We start from the raw sequence: 17,538 nt of genomic DNA on the forward strand, positions 1-17,538 counted from the left end.
CAGGGACAAAGAGTTCAGTCCACGTGTCAGCATTGCTGCTCTGATACCAGTTTTTATCTTATGTACAATTAAAAACAATCATTTTGACAGTACTGCTTGTTATGGGAATTGTGATGAGGGCTCATAGGAGACGGTTCATTCTTTGAAAGATGTCGTGTGTGCATGCAATGAGCACCTCCACAAGTGATGGAAATAGGCTGCCATTTGATACTTTTAATCATTAATTTTTTTTCAGCTGCTGAACAAACACCTCATGTTCAGAATCCTTAACAGCAATCTTAAAGTGTGCAACGGCTGGCTGTAATAAAGTCTTTTCACAAAGATGTTCAACTGAGGCAAGCAAGCAACGGCAGCTCTCATTAATGGTGTTCAGATCCATGATCTGTTCGTCTGTCATTCCACAATTGTTTAAGGTCAGAGTTGTCCTTGACAGGTGATGCTTTGCCTACGGTAGACTCAATCAGCCTATCGCCCAATTTAGCTGGCTATTTCCTCTTTTACGCCCCAGTGACGTCCAAATTCACAATGTCATGCATTTTCATCAAATCATTAGTCATTACTTCATCAAGGTAATTTTCTTCATTTCTGAATTTAGTGTAGCTCTCTTTAAGCTCTTCGATTAGATTGATGCAATCTGTTACTAATAAAGTGGCAGACTACAAGCCCTTAGTGACAGTCACTCGTTTCAAACTACTTGTTTGACATTACAAGTAGAAACAGAATTTTTTTCGGTTGCATTTGTAGCAGTAGTTAGTTGGCCTCAAGTTTTGTCTTCCTTGAGCTTTCAGAAAATTCAGGAAGAGTCTCCAATATATGACCCAAAAGTGTCAGCACTTTACTCACTGCAGTTGACCATGAGCTCCAAATGACCTTTCTAGCTCCAAATTAGGTTTCCCTGGATGCAGATGTTGCTGATGAGAGCCCTAGTCATAAAACTATGCAAGTTGTTAATGGCATCAATTTTTTTTGATTTGCTAGGAGACACCTTTGATGCTATGCAGAGGACAATGTCAAGGCGGAGGGAATTACAATTCACACATACTGCCCCATGCCACATAACCGATGCCACATCGAACCCAAATCCAAAGCACAAAGCTGGATCCAGTTGCAACGGCTCCAATACTTCCAGGACCTTTGCTGATATAGCACTTACACTCATGTCCCCTGTCTCTACAAACTCCACAGCCCTTTCCTTTAACAGGCGTTTATGTATGTATTCAATACACACTGCCACAAGTTCATTTTTTTGACAAGTCTTTACATTTATCTACCAAAATTGCATAGTATGTGTCAGTCTCATCGTGCAAATCGCCTTTATTTTGTGGATAATATATTATGCTGCAAATTCCAGTATTTTGTTTATTTCGTCAATTCGTCGACTGGGTGATAGCTGGAGAGCAGTTTACATAATTCTAAAACGTTGCCTCTGTTTACCTCTTCATTTTCAGTTTCATGATACCCACGCAAAGGAAATGTTTTGTTTTGCACAGGATAAAATTAGGTCTATTACAGCTTGTGATGTGTTCTCTATTCCTTTCCACAAACGAAGTGGCAGCATCTTTGTGCAGCTGGTTAATTACATTTCCCTGTCCTTGTTTATGGCTTATCTGTATTCAGACTTGCCCAGCACTGTAGCATATGCCTTGCTAGCCTCGTGTTTAACAACACTTGAAAAAATCCTTTCAGTCTCTAAAGCCAATTTTTGGCTTTTAATTTTTTTATTTTAAATCGGTGACCGCTTCAGGGAAATGCTGACATGGCTTACTAAACACAGCATCTTTCTTAGTACTAGCCATTGGAACTTTTCAGACCACCAAACATTAAAGGTGTCTGAACTGGCTTTTTAATTTTTTTTATACGGTTGTCTTTGGTCGTTTTTGATGTTTGCATGGTTTATACATTCAAAAACAGCATAACTAATAAGTAATAGGCTATTTTCTACACTGGTTTTGAGGCTCTCTCAAGAAACACTCTGTTTTGGTGGGCGTGCCGCACTGGAGTCTTAGAAGTAAACTCCCACGGCTATGATTGGATCAAATTTTCATATTTAATGAGCTTCTGCTCCCGTCAGTTCACGTGACGGAGGGATTGTTTTGAAAGCCACTGGAATAATTCTCTTACAGTGCTCAGTCTCAAAATGTATTTCTCAAACAAACACAATAACTATAACCTGTAAGTATGATTTATTTTTTGTCAATGTGTTTTCCTGTAATAGTTTGTATTGTTAATTATACGTTTTGAGCTAGGAAGTAAACATATATGACAAGGCTGTTGGCTCTGCAAACCAGTTTGTTAACCGTTTGACACGTACGATCACATTCTAGGCTGGTCCCTGCAGCGTACGATCACATATATGATTAAATATCAAAATTAAAAATGTAAATCTGCTTTAGCGCGTTGACTGGCTCTGAGCCAGAGACTGAGAGACTGACTTGAGCTGTGTCTTTTTTAGGTTTCAAAAAATTGGTGCTATTTGGCACTAAAGGTGGTTCTGGCTTGTAATCATAAGGGAACCACTTTTGGTGCCAAATAGCATCATATCTTTAAAGGTTGCTGTACAGCACCTTTGTCAAAGGGTGCTATGTAGAACCCATAAGAGGTGCCATATCGCATTTTATTTCTTCCTCAATAATGGTGCTAAACGGCACCAACAGTAGTTCTTTGGTGTGTAAAGAACCTAGGGGTTTGAAAGGTTCATTGTATGGCAGCGGTGCTATATAGCAACTTTACCACCCCAAAGAACCACTGAAAAACCAAACAGGAGCTTAACAGGTTCTGTATATGGCAACGGTGCTATATAGTACCTCAGTCATCCCAAAGAACTGGTGAAGAACCACTGAAGAACCACTGAATCACCAAGATTTGGTGCTATACAGCACTTAAAGTGGTTCCCCTATTATTACAATCCAAATAACCACTTTTAGTACTATATAGTACCATTTTTTTAGAGTGTACATTACACAAACAGAAAAATGTCACTTATCATTCAGGAGAAGTGGATGATCTTAGGTTGTAAATCCAGCATGCCCAATCTCCGTCAGTGTTGAAACATATAACGGCGGCCAGACGCCCACAGCCCATGATAACTTTACAGATCAACTAACACAACAATTTTTGACCTTGTTCCCTCACGTAATGTCACATAACATATATCAGGTGAAATGGATGATCTTGTGTTGTAAATCCAGCAGGCTCTGACTCCCTGTAATGGCGGCGCCCCGCCCACAGCTTGTGATAACTTACAGATCTACAAACACGTGAACTAGGCGGTTAGCGAATCAGAACACAGCTGGGCCAGCTAACCAATCTGAGCCCATTGCGTATTTTTGAGGGACTGGCTTCGCAGAACCCGGAAACCATCAGACCATTTTTACAAGGAGATACAGAGAAGTGTAGAATAAAGGTAAAATATATGAAAAATAATGCAATTTTTTTTAAACGAAGCATGAAGACGTTACAGTGCACCCACAAACACAATCAGGCCTTCGAAAGAATGTGTTTTACCACCCCTTTAAGATTTACCGGCCTGCCAACATGCTTACGTTTTGGTAGACTGTCTGAAATTGTAAGACTTTAGCCAGCAATACTTCGTTCAGCCACTAGGGGTCACACTCCTGCCATGATCAGCGGCATGGCTCCCAGTCACAAGGGGGCGCAGGAGGTCTTTTGCCTGCAATCCTCCTCCCAGTTGCCAGGGGGAAACCATCAGCAAGAACTCTTTATTTTACTTAACAATCAATGTTGATGATACTCACCTGTGTTAGGGCCTATTTAAGTTTGTCTTCAGTCATTGTTTTTTGTTCAGTCTTGAGCCTACCTACCAGTGTATCCCAGTGCATTCCGTGAGTCTTTTTATGAGCCATTGTGCTTGTTTTGTTTTCCTTTTTGTGACCATTGAAAGCTTTGATGCTAGTTTTTTGTTTGTTTGTACTTTGTTTTTGATCAATCTACAAAGTAAAAGCTACTTGAAGTTTATGCCACTCGTTTCCTCAATATTTTTGCCCTTTCTTCTGCACTTGGGTCTCAATATCCTCAACCTTGAGTTAGCTCACTCAGGAAGCACATCAGCTCTGTGTCCAGGGGATCGGGGTTCTAATCCTGCTTAAGACAAGAACTATAGTTTCTGCCTCTGTATCATTACAGAAATAAAACACATAGCCCCACGACGCAATATTTTTTTTCCCCAGGATGGTAGGGGAAGGTACCGCCTTTTCCGTCTATGATTGGCTAGAAGGTTTCTCCTCTGATCTCACGTTCATGGCAGGCTGTCAGCTAGTCTGGTTTGTCTGTTTTGATCGTCTTAACAACAGAAGTAAACAACATAGTCAATACAACATAGCCTTCAAAGAAAAGCGCTATATGTGTGTCTTCAGATTTACATTTCAAGTTTACAATTTCATAGCATGTTTAGATCGTGTTTAGATTAGTCTTAGCTGTTTGGGGAAATTATGTGACGAACATGTGAAATTGGGAGTACAAATCTGACCAGCCTACGTTTCGTTAACTCCCCGTGGCTCTCAAGTACTGAACAGTTAGAGTACATAAGCATATTTGGGCCTATGTATTGCCTTGGTTAAGATGTATGCAATACAATAGAATGGCACAATTTTCCCCAGCTGTGTGCAGTGCAGTGCACTATTCTACACTAATAAGTGATGCATCATCATGCTCAGCTTTGACTTAAGGTCTATTAAATAATACAAACAATTACACAGAGGGAACTAGGTATGGAAAACAGTGAGACATGTAATGACTACTGTACACTGCAGTTGAGTAACATTGACGACCACCTCAAACAAATAGGCTACAAGTTTTCCCAACCAGCAAACAGGCTTAGAAAAGCAGCACAATTAGAACAGTCAACAGAGTTAATTAAGGCTCCCTGAGGTGACGAGAGATGCGTTGGTCCTAACTTGTATCCTGCCTGCTCAACAGAAACTATTTAATGAAACTAAATTATGTCCAAATTATTACCAAAGAAAAGTAAGTAAAAGCACATATAAAGTCAAAAATAAGTGGTACCAGCTGGTCCTGCTGATCAGCACTGAGTGACTATGCACGCTTCCACACACACACTCACACACACATCATACGCGACGAGAGACAGACAGTGGATTCATGAACCATACAGATGAATGAAGCTGCAGTCAGCCAGTTGTAGAAGAGACACCACAGTATGATTCAAATACGAGAGATTTGATTTATTGTGAACCTAACATTGCATAAGTGCTAGTAATAGGGCTATGTTGGATTGTTTACTTCTGTTGTAAAGACGATCAAAACAGACTAGCTGACAGTCTGCAATGAACGTGAGATATATATAACCAATCGTCGGAGAGAGCCCTTCTAGCCAATCATAGACGAAAAAGGCAGTACCTTCCCCTACCATCCTGGCTCCCTTGACTCCCTTGGAGTCTGAACCCCAATCACAATGAACCAACAAAAAAGGGATTCCAGCCTTGACAGAGTGCTGGTATGTTCTGTTAGACATCACGTACACATAATTAACACAATCTGTAACAATGCAATACTATCGCATATGTGTCAGCATCACATGGTGCTCATACTAACACCTTTGGCCAATGATAGGAGAATGATACAGACAAGAAGAAATTGTTGAATAAAGTCATTTTTTGTTGTTGTTGTTTTTTAGCCCAAAAAGTATTCTTATCACTTCATAAAAGGAAGGTTGAACCACTGGAGTCACATGGACTATTTTATCGATGTCTTAACTACCTTTCTGGGCCTTGAAAGTGTTAATTAAATAGCTGTCTATGGAAGGATCAGAGAGCTCTCGGATATCACCAAAAATTTCTTCAATCGTGTTAGGAAGATGAACGGAGGTCTTACGGGTTTGGAACGACTGAGTAATTAATGACAGACTTTGTATTCTTGAGTAAACTAACCCTTTTAGCCTTATCTGTGACAAGTCCTATCAAAGTGAACTACTAAAATTATGTTTCCGGTGTCCCCATGTTACATAAAACAGTGACAACACAATACAGCCAGGAACTTTTTTTATATCCAGTAACAATAAAGTATTACAATTGTTTTAATTCTCTTCCTGCTCAGTTATTGCAAATGAATTAAGTGTTTCAACATGACATATTGTCAATGACAAGTATTTCACGTTTTTGTTTCCTTGCTGTGCAAGGAATTCTTACGACAAACAGTTACGTGTATTTCATAGACAGGTTTATTAGCAAACATTCAGAGCAACTATTGTTAGGAAGGATAAAAAGAAAACAAACGGCCTGCAGCATCAGGAAACAGAGCAAGGAAGATCAGATCTTCCTGCCAATGCCTTCCAACAGTACAAGAAATATTTTAAGAAAATCACTGTACCATGGAGCGTACTTTCAAAAGTCAAGCAATGCGGGTTAATTAAAAAATAAACATTGTCATATAACACAACAATGTCAGGAAGAAATTTGCTGTCATATTCAGAGAAAAAAAAGATACAACATTTATTTTTGGTCACTTTGGTTTACATAAACTGCACTGAAAGTGTGTACAATATAACACTTGATTGAAAAATAAACTCTGCCATTTCTGTCAGCCTTTATCAGAGGAAATTAACATGCAATGATGTACACATGGTGGTAGAGGGATAATTATGCTAGCTCTGAGCTGGTAAACGAAACCCCCTAGGTTCAGATTTTGGAAGCGATATGAATTGAACCGTTATTATTACTTGACTGAGCCCCTAATACCCAAGGCGGCCGCAGGGGGACTGTCCCTGTGACAAGTGTACAGTCAGCTGCCTTAACAGATCTGTTAAAAAAAGAATAACCAAATGAGGGGTAAAAAGTAGTCTTTCTTCCTCAATACTAATTAAATAGCTGTAAAAAAAAAAAGGCAGCTCATGTGACACCGAAGACTGGCTGAAAATTCAGCTTTGCCATTACAAACCGTCAACTTTGCCATCAAATTACTGTATTTTTGATAAAGCAAATACACCAATGCCTTGGCGAGCAAGACTTCTTTAAAAAGCATTACAAAATCTTACCAACCCCAAAATTACCAATTTCTACATAGCATAACATGCTACTACAGGTATTGTAACATTATGTACATCAGTAATTATTTGAACAGAAGTCCTTTATCCTTCCATGTTAATTACCTTAGTGATTAATTAAAAATCATTAACTTCCTCTTACTGTAATGGGAGGTAGAAGAAAATCAAGGACTACCTGTCGAAATTCCCCTCATGTCCCACTATAAGAACACCTTCCATCACCACCACAGGTGCACATCATTCTATGAAGAAAACACTCGGACATCAGGTAACACGACATAACATATTGCATATATATTTTATCATAAAACAGACTGATATAGCTTAAACAAATGTTATTTTATGTAGCACATAGGTTTAGCAAAGGTTGTGTTTGACTGTCTTTTCTTCATTTCCCAGGCTGAATTGTCAGAAGCATAATGAAGGACTTGATTTTCATATATAGCATGTTTGTATGCATCATGCTGTGTGGTCTATGGGACACAGCCCAGGGTCGGAGGCTTCACTTGGGCAGTTGTAAAGTGAACATTCACACCCATGAACTAAGGCACCACTTCCAGCACATTCGTCAAGGCATGGTGAGCACACTTACAGTCTAGATTAGTCATGTGTTCGTTTCAGCATTTCCTTGTTAAAATAGCTGGTAGCGTTTTGATGCAAGCTAAACATATATAAATAGCGCCAAGTCAATTCCTATCGTAACAATGACGTCACCGATGATGTCAATGGGTTTTCTTGACAGGTTTGACATGTCAACCAACAGGTTACTGACTTATTTTAGCTATTTCATTCTTCTTGACTCTGCATGTCTAAATTAAAAGAACAGCATGTGGTACGGCACGCTTTTTTGTTTCAGTTTTGAGCTGTCTTTTAAGCATGACAAAGGAAAAATTCACAAAAGGAATACCTCAGTGAGCCTGTGGAAATTCCTGGCAATATGTTCAGCTCTTCGTCACGCTGACGAATCATACAATGAAAACATCAAACAAAGCCATTTTTAAAGTGGCCTACTTTTTATTGCGTCAGTGGTTTGAGGTTATGTAGTGATTACAACGGTAAACGCAATCTGATAAAATCTTTTGTTTTGACAGATTTCAGCAGATGACCAAAAGGGAATCAGATTGCTTAGAAAAGATGTAATGGACAGTTTACAGGTAACAAGTTTTTTTGGGTGGAGCCTGTAGAATCATAACCTAAGAATCAACTGATCAATTAAAATGGTCCATATAATACTAAAACTGTCCAAAAATCTGTGATTTATGCATCTTCCCTTTATTAGGCTACAGAAAGCTGCTGTTTCCTCAGGCAGTTGCTACACTTTTACATGGATACGGTCTTTATTACCTACACCAGCAGTCATTCTCTACATCGCAGAACCACCAGCGTCCTGGCCAACTCCTTCCTCAGTATCACCAAGGACCTGCGAGTGTGTGTAAGTACAAGATACTAGACACTAGACAAGTTAAAATGTGTTTTTTTTCTTCAAATTGTAAGACTGGGGGGGAAAATGGGAAAAGTCCAACATACTGTCGTAATTCACAAATATTTTTACAAAGTTCAAGGCCAAATACTTTCTTTGGGCTCTTGAATGGAATCGGAAATCCCTAAATAAGGTCTTTAAGTAAAATATTGCTTAGTAATAAAAATGTGTAAGCTACAAAATTTTGAGGGACTTTTCTTTTTTTATTGTACCAACTTTGACCTACACACGTCTGTCAAAATCAATCAAATGAAAACAAGTGTGCCGTAGAATATTGGTTGGGCACTTGTAAGCACAAGAATACAGATAGTACTATGCTTGGAAGCTTTTAGCATATTAACTTAACCATGTGATGTTTTCTGTCTATCCAAAAGCATGCTATTAGCTGCCCATATTAACTTAACCATGTGATGTTTTCTGTCTATCCAAAAGCATGCTATTAGCTGCCCATATTAACTTAACCATGTGATGTTTTCTGTCTATCCAAAAGCATGCTAATGCACACTGTGAGTGCAGTGAAGATACCAGACTAAAATTCACAGGCATTCAAACCACGTATCACAAGGTAAGAGGCATTATTAACTGAAAGGACTAATAACTAGGCCTGCAAAGTTACTCAGACTTTTTTACACCCATCATTCATAAATGTATTCCCTTTAATTATAATAAAATATTTATGTTCATCTGGCAATACTATTTAAACATATTTAAATACATTCCACCAAATGTAATAGCTTTTCCCCCACAATCAGCACAGAAAATTAAATAAAAAAATAACTTTCTTTTTTCCTCTCAGCTTGATCAGGCAGCAGGAGCCGTGAAGGCTATCGGAGAGCTGGATTCACTACTTGAATGGCTTGAACGTTTCCAACACCACTGATAATAGACTGAGAACAACCAAACTTTCCAACACCACTGATAATAGACTGAGAACAACCAAACTTAAGAGAAAATGGATATTTATTATATTTATAAATCTGCATAGATTAAAGAATAAAGAATCTTTACTACTTAATGTTTAAAAATATGCCTTGTATTATAACGGGTGCGGATTACTTTTGCAGTATTTGTTTCCTTACTGTTTATGTGAGACTACTATATTTCTGTGAGATAATAATACTATATTATGTGAGGGCCAATATTTCTAAGCATATTTGCATGATGTATACATGTCATGTTGCAAAGTAGACCTTTAAGGTCAGTTTTGAATGTATTTGTTTTTATTGTATTTATGCATTTATAAACAATATATAATATATAAAATAAAGATATATTTAAACTATTGTGCGTCACCTATTTTATCACAAAATCTATTCTGATTAATTGAGACACATCATAAGAAATCATTCAAGAAGAATCATTTCATATCTGGAATTTCACCTCGTCATAGTAAACATAAGTATATACATTTGTCATGTTTATGCTAAAGTGAAACACCCCCATGCTAAAAAGCTGCGGTGTGAAGTTTTAGCATGTCATCACTACATGTTTTCTGACAGACCTCTTTATCAGGTGTCTACAAAAACACTAACAGCAGACTTTCAATTTAGGTAACAGGTTCACAGCTATTCATATAAGAAGGTCATACCACATCCAATTCTGACTTAAGGGGGGGGGGGGGGGGGGGTGAAATGCTGTTTCATGCATACTGAGCTTTTTACACTGTTAAAGACTTGGAGTCCCATCCTAAACAGACAAAGATTCAAAAACTAATGTTGGACGTTTGATGGAGTATTTCTTTGTCAAAAATACTCCTTCCGGTTTCTCACAAGTTTCGGAGAGTTTTTTTCGAGTATGGGTCGGCTTGACTTTAATAGAGCGGAAGGTCCTTGTATGGGTCGTACGGGCTCTTCTCCCGGTAGGGTGCGCACGCACGTGACTAGAGCGAGAGAGGAAATACACGCCCATAAACACTCTCAGCTGCAGATCCAGTCGTCCGTGAACACTTATGACGCGCCACGCTCCACTTTATTCCTATGGGTGACATCAAGCGACCAATTTGAACGCAGAAATGACGGGAAGCTTCACAACATCGCTTTAGTCGCGTCGCAAAGTGGATTTCCACGCCACTGCTGTCACAGGACTTCACCAAATCATACCAAAGAAGTGTGTTTTTGACGGAGAGGTCCCAGCGATAAAGGTTTGGTCCTGCTTTGAAAGCAGCCGGTGAGTAAAACTGCTTCAAATGTCGATGCTGTTGGCTCGTCGCATGAGTAAACATCAGTAAACGACACGATCGCGTGCTTCGTCATTCGGCAACGGTTACTCCATTGCTGTTCTCTGTATAACGTTACACTAGTCTGACGTGCAAAACTGTTTTGCTTGCTACTGCTAAGGTTTAGTCGCATACAATAGTCCATAAACCGAATCATGTCATCATAAACTGCGAGTAAACACACACAAATGTTGACAGGCCACTAAATACAGTACATACCACAGAGACGGACGTCCTGCTGTTGCTGTTTCTCCTGTTCAATTTATTTCTGCCTCCGAATGATTCTGGATCATATATCTATTAGCTGAGCTCGATAGCCATAGGGTTTCTCCACGCTTGAGGACGTCATCGCTTTGTGCACTCGTCATTCTTTAGCTCCGCCCACACGATACGCCTCCAGACGCTCGTTTTTTTCCGGAAAGACTCGGTACAGCCTATATTTCTTTTATAAATATAATAAAACTAAAGACTTTTCGGAGATATGAAGGATGCAATACTGCTCTATAGGTACTCAAAATTGACATGAGATTGACTGAAACTGAGTGTTTCACCCCCCCCCCCCTTAATTATTAAAGCTGCAGTAGGAAACTTTAGTAAAAATGTACTTTTTACATATTTGTTAAACCTGTCATCATGTCCTGACAGTAAAATATGACAGATAATCTGTGAAAAAAATCAAGATCCTCTGGCTCCTCCCAGTGATCCTATTGCCATTTGCAGAAATACACCACTCCCGGTAAGAAACAACCAATCAGAGCCAGGAGTGTCTTAGCAGTGTCAATCATGTGTGATGATCACACCCCTCTCATGCACAGCGCATACATGCGTTCAAATTCAAGATTATCAGTGTGCCGCAGCTTTGCTTATGGCGGACAATCATGATTGCAATCCAAACTGCCAATTCCTTGAGTGGCACCTGCTCATAAAATAAAGACGTGTAAACGGAAAAAGACAGATGATGATGATAAAAAAGACAAAACAAAAGAATTAGATAGAGCCCAAAATAAAACAAGGGTAAATATCGGAGCAGCTTATCCAAGGTGGAGGAAGCTAACCTAACTAGCGTGTCCTGAAAGAATTAAAAACCAATGCAGAGTTAGCCACATTTCTGCTTGACAAGTAAGTATCCCTGCTTTATTTGCTTCATTTTTTAGGAACTACACAACTAAGAGCAGTTATTATCGCTGTGGGTGTGAATTCCTCGTCGGAGCCCATTGACCCGTACCCAAAACTCTAGCCGCATAACATACAGATAAAATGTAACGCACTGTGCAAAGCAACTATTGAAACCTACTAATTCACTGGCTTGTCATGTTGCTGAAATAATGTAGCAAACCTTATTTAGCATTACATATTGATAAGAACTATTACTTGCATACTGTAACGTTAGTTATCGTTATCTTACTAGCTATTTATTACTTATAGAAATAGTACAGCGTCATTACAAAATACGTAATGTTTTGAGGACCAAGTTTGTAGTCAAAGTGCCATAACTGTTTATCCGCCATCATCGGTGGCACTGCTTGCTTACTATCCTGCGCGTTCACAGCCGGCTCCGTGATGATGGGGGAGGAGCTGTGGAGTGAGGGCTGTAGCGCAGCAGAGAGCAAGGGGGAGTGACCTGTGAGTTGTGCTTGTTAAAATGTTCAGGCTATGACAACGTTTTCTAAAAACTCCCTACTGCAGCTTTAATTGAGAAAAATATTCAGTAGACAGTCACTCCTCATGTATGCTGGATAATAGGTGAACCAGGGGATAGCAAAGCACAATATACGTAAACCTGTAAGCAATTGCTGTAAATTTACAGCCAATTTTCAACACTAAAATGCCGTTTTCTTGTTAAACAGTTTAATACTGTAGTTAGCAATGCATTGTGGGCTGCTTAATTTGGAGGAACAGGAAAGAGGCCCTAAACAGTATGCTAATGTTTTAAATTACAGTACACGACAGTATTTTTTGGAAACTGAGTGTTGACTGTGGAGTTTGGAGTACGTTCAGAAGTTTGATCGAGGCTACTGCTTTTGGACAATTTTCTTTAATGAAACCTAGAAATAATTTGCCATTAACTCCTGGGGAGACTTCAGGAAACATTATTTGGATAGGAGATTTTCCAGAAGAGGACACACAGTTTAGAGGACGTGTTGGATATCATCGAGTGTTCTTCATCAACCTCTATCGGGTCTTGCATCTACAAAATAAACGGTAATTGAAATTTTTTTCATTTCGCAAATAATTTTTGATATCAAACTGATGCTCAGGAGCTTATCTTGCTTGGTATTTGAACATTTCATTTAACAGTGAGGCTCAGATTTGAATAGCCAAAACAATATTACTTTTGGGTGGTTTTTTTTTTGTTTAAATTTGGTAACATTTGCAGTAGAACTCCCCCAATACCTGTAAAAAATAAAATTGCTACCCATAATTTTTTGATTGCCAAATCTATTTAGCAGTTTGACTGTAGGTACTTAGCCTACCTCATTTGCCTGTAGTTTGCTCTCACCTAGTGTTTACTAATTATTGACCTTTTATAATTGTTCTTCTTAAAAATCTTACCATGGTAAGAATAATGTATTTTTTCCCTACAGGTGTCTGCTACTTCAGCTGACATTGAGACAATTTAGTCTTCCTGCAAGTCCTAGTCTGATACTGCCTAGTATATTTCATTTAGATTCATCGATAGACACATTGTATATCATTTACACAAGGTAATATGTATGCTTTGACTTGAAGTTTCAGGTGCAACTGGGCAAGTCCCAGTTAAAGGTCGGATAATCATCTCTGAGGACCGTGTAATCTCTTAGGGCATCACACCAACATTTGCAATGGGGCTTGCTGCTGTATTTGCAACTACATTCAACCTTCAGTTTCAAGATGAGGGACCCTGCACTCTGGAATTCATTTAGAGGTAAAAACTCTTCATTACTTGTCATCATTATATGGATATATACAATTAAATTAATTTGTTTGTATTTTTTTCCGCATAAAATGGTATTAGTACTGTACATTTCAAGCCACACACATGGTATTTTGCTTGACTATACAGGCTTTATATACTAAATTGTAATAATTAAAAATATATATGTATGTATATAATTTTTTTAACTAAATATCCAAATAAATGTAATTACTAAACTAAATTAACTATAATAAACTAAATTACTGATCTGCCCACATTGTCACTATATGATATTTGAAATGAGCTGATGACATCACTTTTTTTCTCCAGAGTGGCTGTACAGCCGAATCAAATTCTGTTGCATTATTTTCATGTTTAACACTGTGTAACTGCTTTGAAATAATCTGCATCGTAAAAAGCGCTATAGAAATAAAGTCGACTTGACTTTAATATAGTTTAATTTGATGTCACTTTTATATGTCATTCAAGTCCACTCTATTTGTGCAATGAAGAAAGACAAAAAACAAAACAATTCATTGCATTTAACTGAAAGCATGTTGTTGCAACACTCTGATCTTAGACTATTTTGATTTCAGGTGCTTTGTTGGTATAAATCCAGAGAAAGGGACAAAGGCCAAAAGGGGCAAGGTTGTCTCCAAGAAGAACGGTATGATCGTCCAGAAGAAGTCTTTTGAGACGTCGCCATGCTACTGAAGAATCTCCTTGACTTTCAATGGAACTTTGATATAAACCGGTGAGCTCTTTAATCTCGCTCTCTTTGTTTTGACAGTCTGGCATTACCACATTAAACCACAAGAGAACTGGTATTATTAACTTTTGTAAGCATTAGCTTGGAGTGTATACTGTACGTTCGTGATTTTACAGTTTATTTATTATTATGATTGTTTGTTGTTGTTTGACAGTGACAACACTGGAATAATACTGCAGAGAGGAACAGCGGCTACCAAAGTGATGGACATCTCTCCTGGATCCATATTAACTAAGATGCAAATACACAAGCTACCTCAAATGACTACTTTAAGCGGTAAAAATACAAGCCTACCTCACAGGACAATTTAAAGAGTAACCTGAAATGAAATAAACCCTAAAATGTTTTAATTGATGCATATTATTGATGCCTACTCTCAAAATGTTGTACTGTACTTTGTAGGTCTTCAAACTTATGTGTTAAATTAAACTAGGTTTTAATTAACTAGGTTTTTCCCTTCATGTTTGGTAAGGGTTAGGGGCAGTCTCTGAGCAATTTAAAGGGTTAGTTCACACAACAATGAAAATTAGCCCATGATTTCCTACCCTCAAGTCATCCTATGTGTATATGACATTATTCTTTTAGACGAATACAGTCAGAGTTATATTAATAAATGTCCTAGCTCTTCCAAGCTTTATAACGGCATTGTTGTTCTGTTTTTTTAAGTCCATAAAAGTGCACATATACATCATATAACTGCTCCACACGGCTCCGGCGGATTAAAAAGGGCCTTCTGAAGTGAATTATTGCGTTTGTGTCAGAAAAATATCCATATTTAAAATTTTATAAAGTAAATTATCTAGCTTCAGGCTAATCACCGTTCTTATTCAGCTTATGAAAAAAGTGTAGCGCCTCTCGCAGTACAAAACGCTTGCGCTACGTCTGACATTGTACACCAGTTACGCACGCATTTTGAAATAAAAAGAAGAATCTAAAAGAAGAATGTCATATATACTGACTTGAAGGTTAGTAAATCATGGGCTGGGTGAACTAACTCTTCAAGTTTATTGCCATAGTCTAAAACAGATACTACTAGGCTCTTTTTGCTACTAGAAATCTCGTAGAAATGCCCAACAGGATTTTGTTTTATGTTATTTTTTTCCATTTTTTGTATTCATGCTAAAATTGACATTGCTCTTTGGAATAAAGGTATTTGATTTTGAAGTTATTGCTTATTTTCCATAATATTCACAATAATGCATATCTTAAGCAATTGCCTATAGCCCTGAGAATACTGAAGTTAATTGCAATTAATATTGATTGCAACGAAGACTGATATTTTAGGAAACTGCTAAATTTATTGTGTTTCTAATACAGTAAAAAATAAAAAACTTCTTTAAAAAATGCAACATATTTCTGTGATTATTTGAAAATTATAATATATATTTATATATTGAAAATATATTGTTTAGGTTGTTACTTTAGTTCTCACAGTTTACTGTATTAGAGTGTGAAATCTGTGAAATCATTTAACAGTGTGACTACAGACATATACAGCATTTCTGGTTTACAGACTACTACTGTAAAGTCATTTTACATATGAATACCGTAAAAATAACGGTATACTGCTGGCGTCTCTGCTGCCAGCTCTTTACTGTAAATGATAAAAATACAGAAATATACCGTTTTTCTAGTTTACAGACTACTACCGTAAAATGATTTTACATATGAATACCGTAAAAATAACGGTATACTGCTGGCGTCTCTGCTGCCAGCTCTTTACTGTAAATTATAAAAATACAGAAATATACCGTTTTTCTAGTTTACAGACTACTACCGTAAAATTATTTTACATATGAATACCGTAAAAATAACGGTATACTGCTGGCGTCTCTGCTGCCAGCTCTTTACTGTTATTTTACAGGGAAATTTTTTACAGTGTGTCTAAAATGACTATGCTATAATGAGCGTGTGAAGTGAATGAGTGTAGGGCTGTCAAGATTCCTCGATTCAATTTGAGTACTTGATTACAATTTACCTGTGTCGAGTAACTGGCAAAATACCGAAAGTAACGCATTCCACAGACGAGAATCCATGAACCGCATTACTAGACAGTTTTCTGAGGCTTTAATATTTACATGTTTTAAGTCATCTTTAATATTTTAAGACCTGGCTTCACAGACAGGGATTAGACTAAGCCAGTATTAGGCCTTAGTTCAATAGCATTAAGTATCTTTCATAAATGTACCTTGGAAAAAAAACATGAAAGTAGTTGCTATGTAACTCAGAAAACAATTTTTCACAAAAATTGTGGTGCCTCTAATTAAATGACAAAAATCAGTTACAAATGTACAAAACACACATAGCCTGCTCATCTTTGCACACATAAAATGTGCAACACTTTATGTTTTACTACCAAATATGCAATTTGATTCATTTATGTGGAATGGTTTCCTCAACATCTTGCAATTTTGCAAGATTATATGCATGATATGCACACTAAACCCACAGTATTTGAAATAGTGTGGGTTTAGTTTGCATTTTTAAGCCAAGGGACAGTCCCACAAGACAGCAAGTGCAGGTATTTGGACAGGGTATTTGACTCTGCTGCATGCTATTCATTATTAAGTCTAGCATCAATGACTCCTTAGTGACTTCTATTGGCCAATAATGGTATTAAAGTTTGCAAAGCTGGAACAGATATAGGATATGAGACATTTAAAGTAAAGAATATCTTTAAATGAGAGGATGAAGATAGAGCAAAGCCACTTTAATGTATAGTCAATTTTATTTCTATAGCACATTTACAGATGGCTGAGCCACACCAAAGTGCTTCACAATAAAGTGCTAAGTGCAGTAAGCAAAGAAAGGCAAAGAAGAAATAATAATTATAATATTTTAAAAATGGAAAGGGCAACAAGGTAATAACTGCAGGAGTTAAAATAATGTAAAAGAACATTTGAATAGTAGCCAGGGGTCACTATATGCTGGCACTTAAAAAGAGACACTAATCAAATGCTAGAGGAAAGAGGTGAGTTTTCAAAATTATACTATGTTAGGTTAAATAATTCAAGGTCTTGCCAAATTAAGAGATGTGCTTAGTAGTAGTGGAGACATTTTAGCGTCATGGAGAAATTAATTTGTGCACAACCTTTAAATATTTCAAAGCCTTCCAGTGACGAATGAGAGGAATGATTCCATTCTGATGACGGTCCTAGAC

General features: G+C 37.6%; 2 protein-coding genes across 6 annotated transcripts in view; one reads left to right on the plus strand and one right to left on the minus strand.

Moving 5' to 3' along the window:
• The window catches only part of fmoda (fibromodulin a), a 77,768-nt gene that overhangs the window by 38,004 nt on the left and 22,226 nt on the right, over window positions 1-17,538 (minus strand). The gene's annotated exons all lie outside the window — the stretch shown is intronic.
• Window positions 7,438-9,378, plus strand: il19l (interleukin 19 like). The gene is made up of 5 exons (XM_067432084.1): window positions 7,438-7,596; window positions 8,110-8,172; window positions 8,298-8,450; window positions 8,989-9,063; window positions 9,295-9,378. Exons 1-5 carry the CDS (start codon window positions 7,438-7,440, stop codon window positions 9,376-9,378), a joined length of 534 nt encoding a protein of 177 aa, XP_067288185.1.

This window comes from Pseudorasbora parva, chromosome 22, assembly GCF_024679245.1.
Source record: "Pseudorasbora parva isolate DD20220531a chromosome 22, ASM2467924v1, whole genome shotgun sequence".
NCBI lineage: Eukaryota > Metazoa > Chordata > Actinopteri > Cypriniformes > Gobionidae > Pseudorasbora > Pseudorasbora parva.

What these genes read in the sequence shown, in the direction of transcription:
- il19l (XM_067432084.1), top strand. Translation starts at nt 7,438, where the DNA reads ATGAAGGACTTGATTTTCATATATAGCATGTTTGTATGCATCATGCTG. An exon ending in CCAAGGACCTGCGAGTGTGT is followed by an intron (nt 8,451 to 8,988) that starts GTAAGTACAAGA and finishes TCTATCCAAAAG; the next exon opens with CATGCTAATGCACACTGTGA. An exon ending in TTCAAACCACGTATCACAAG is followed by an intron (nt 9,064 to 9,294) that starts GTAAGAGGCATT and finishes TTTTCCTCTCAG; the next exon opens with CTTGATCAGGCAGCAGGAGC.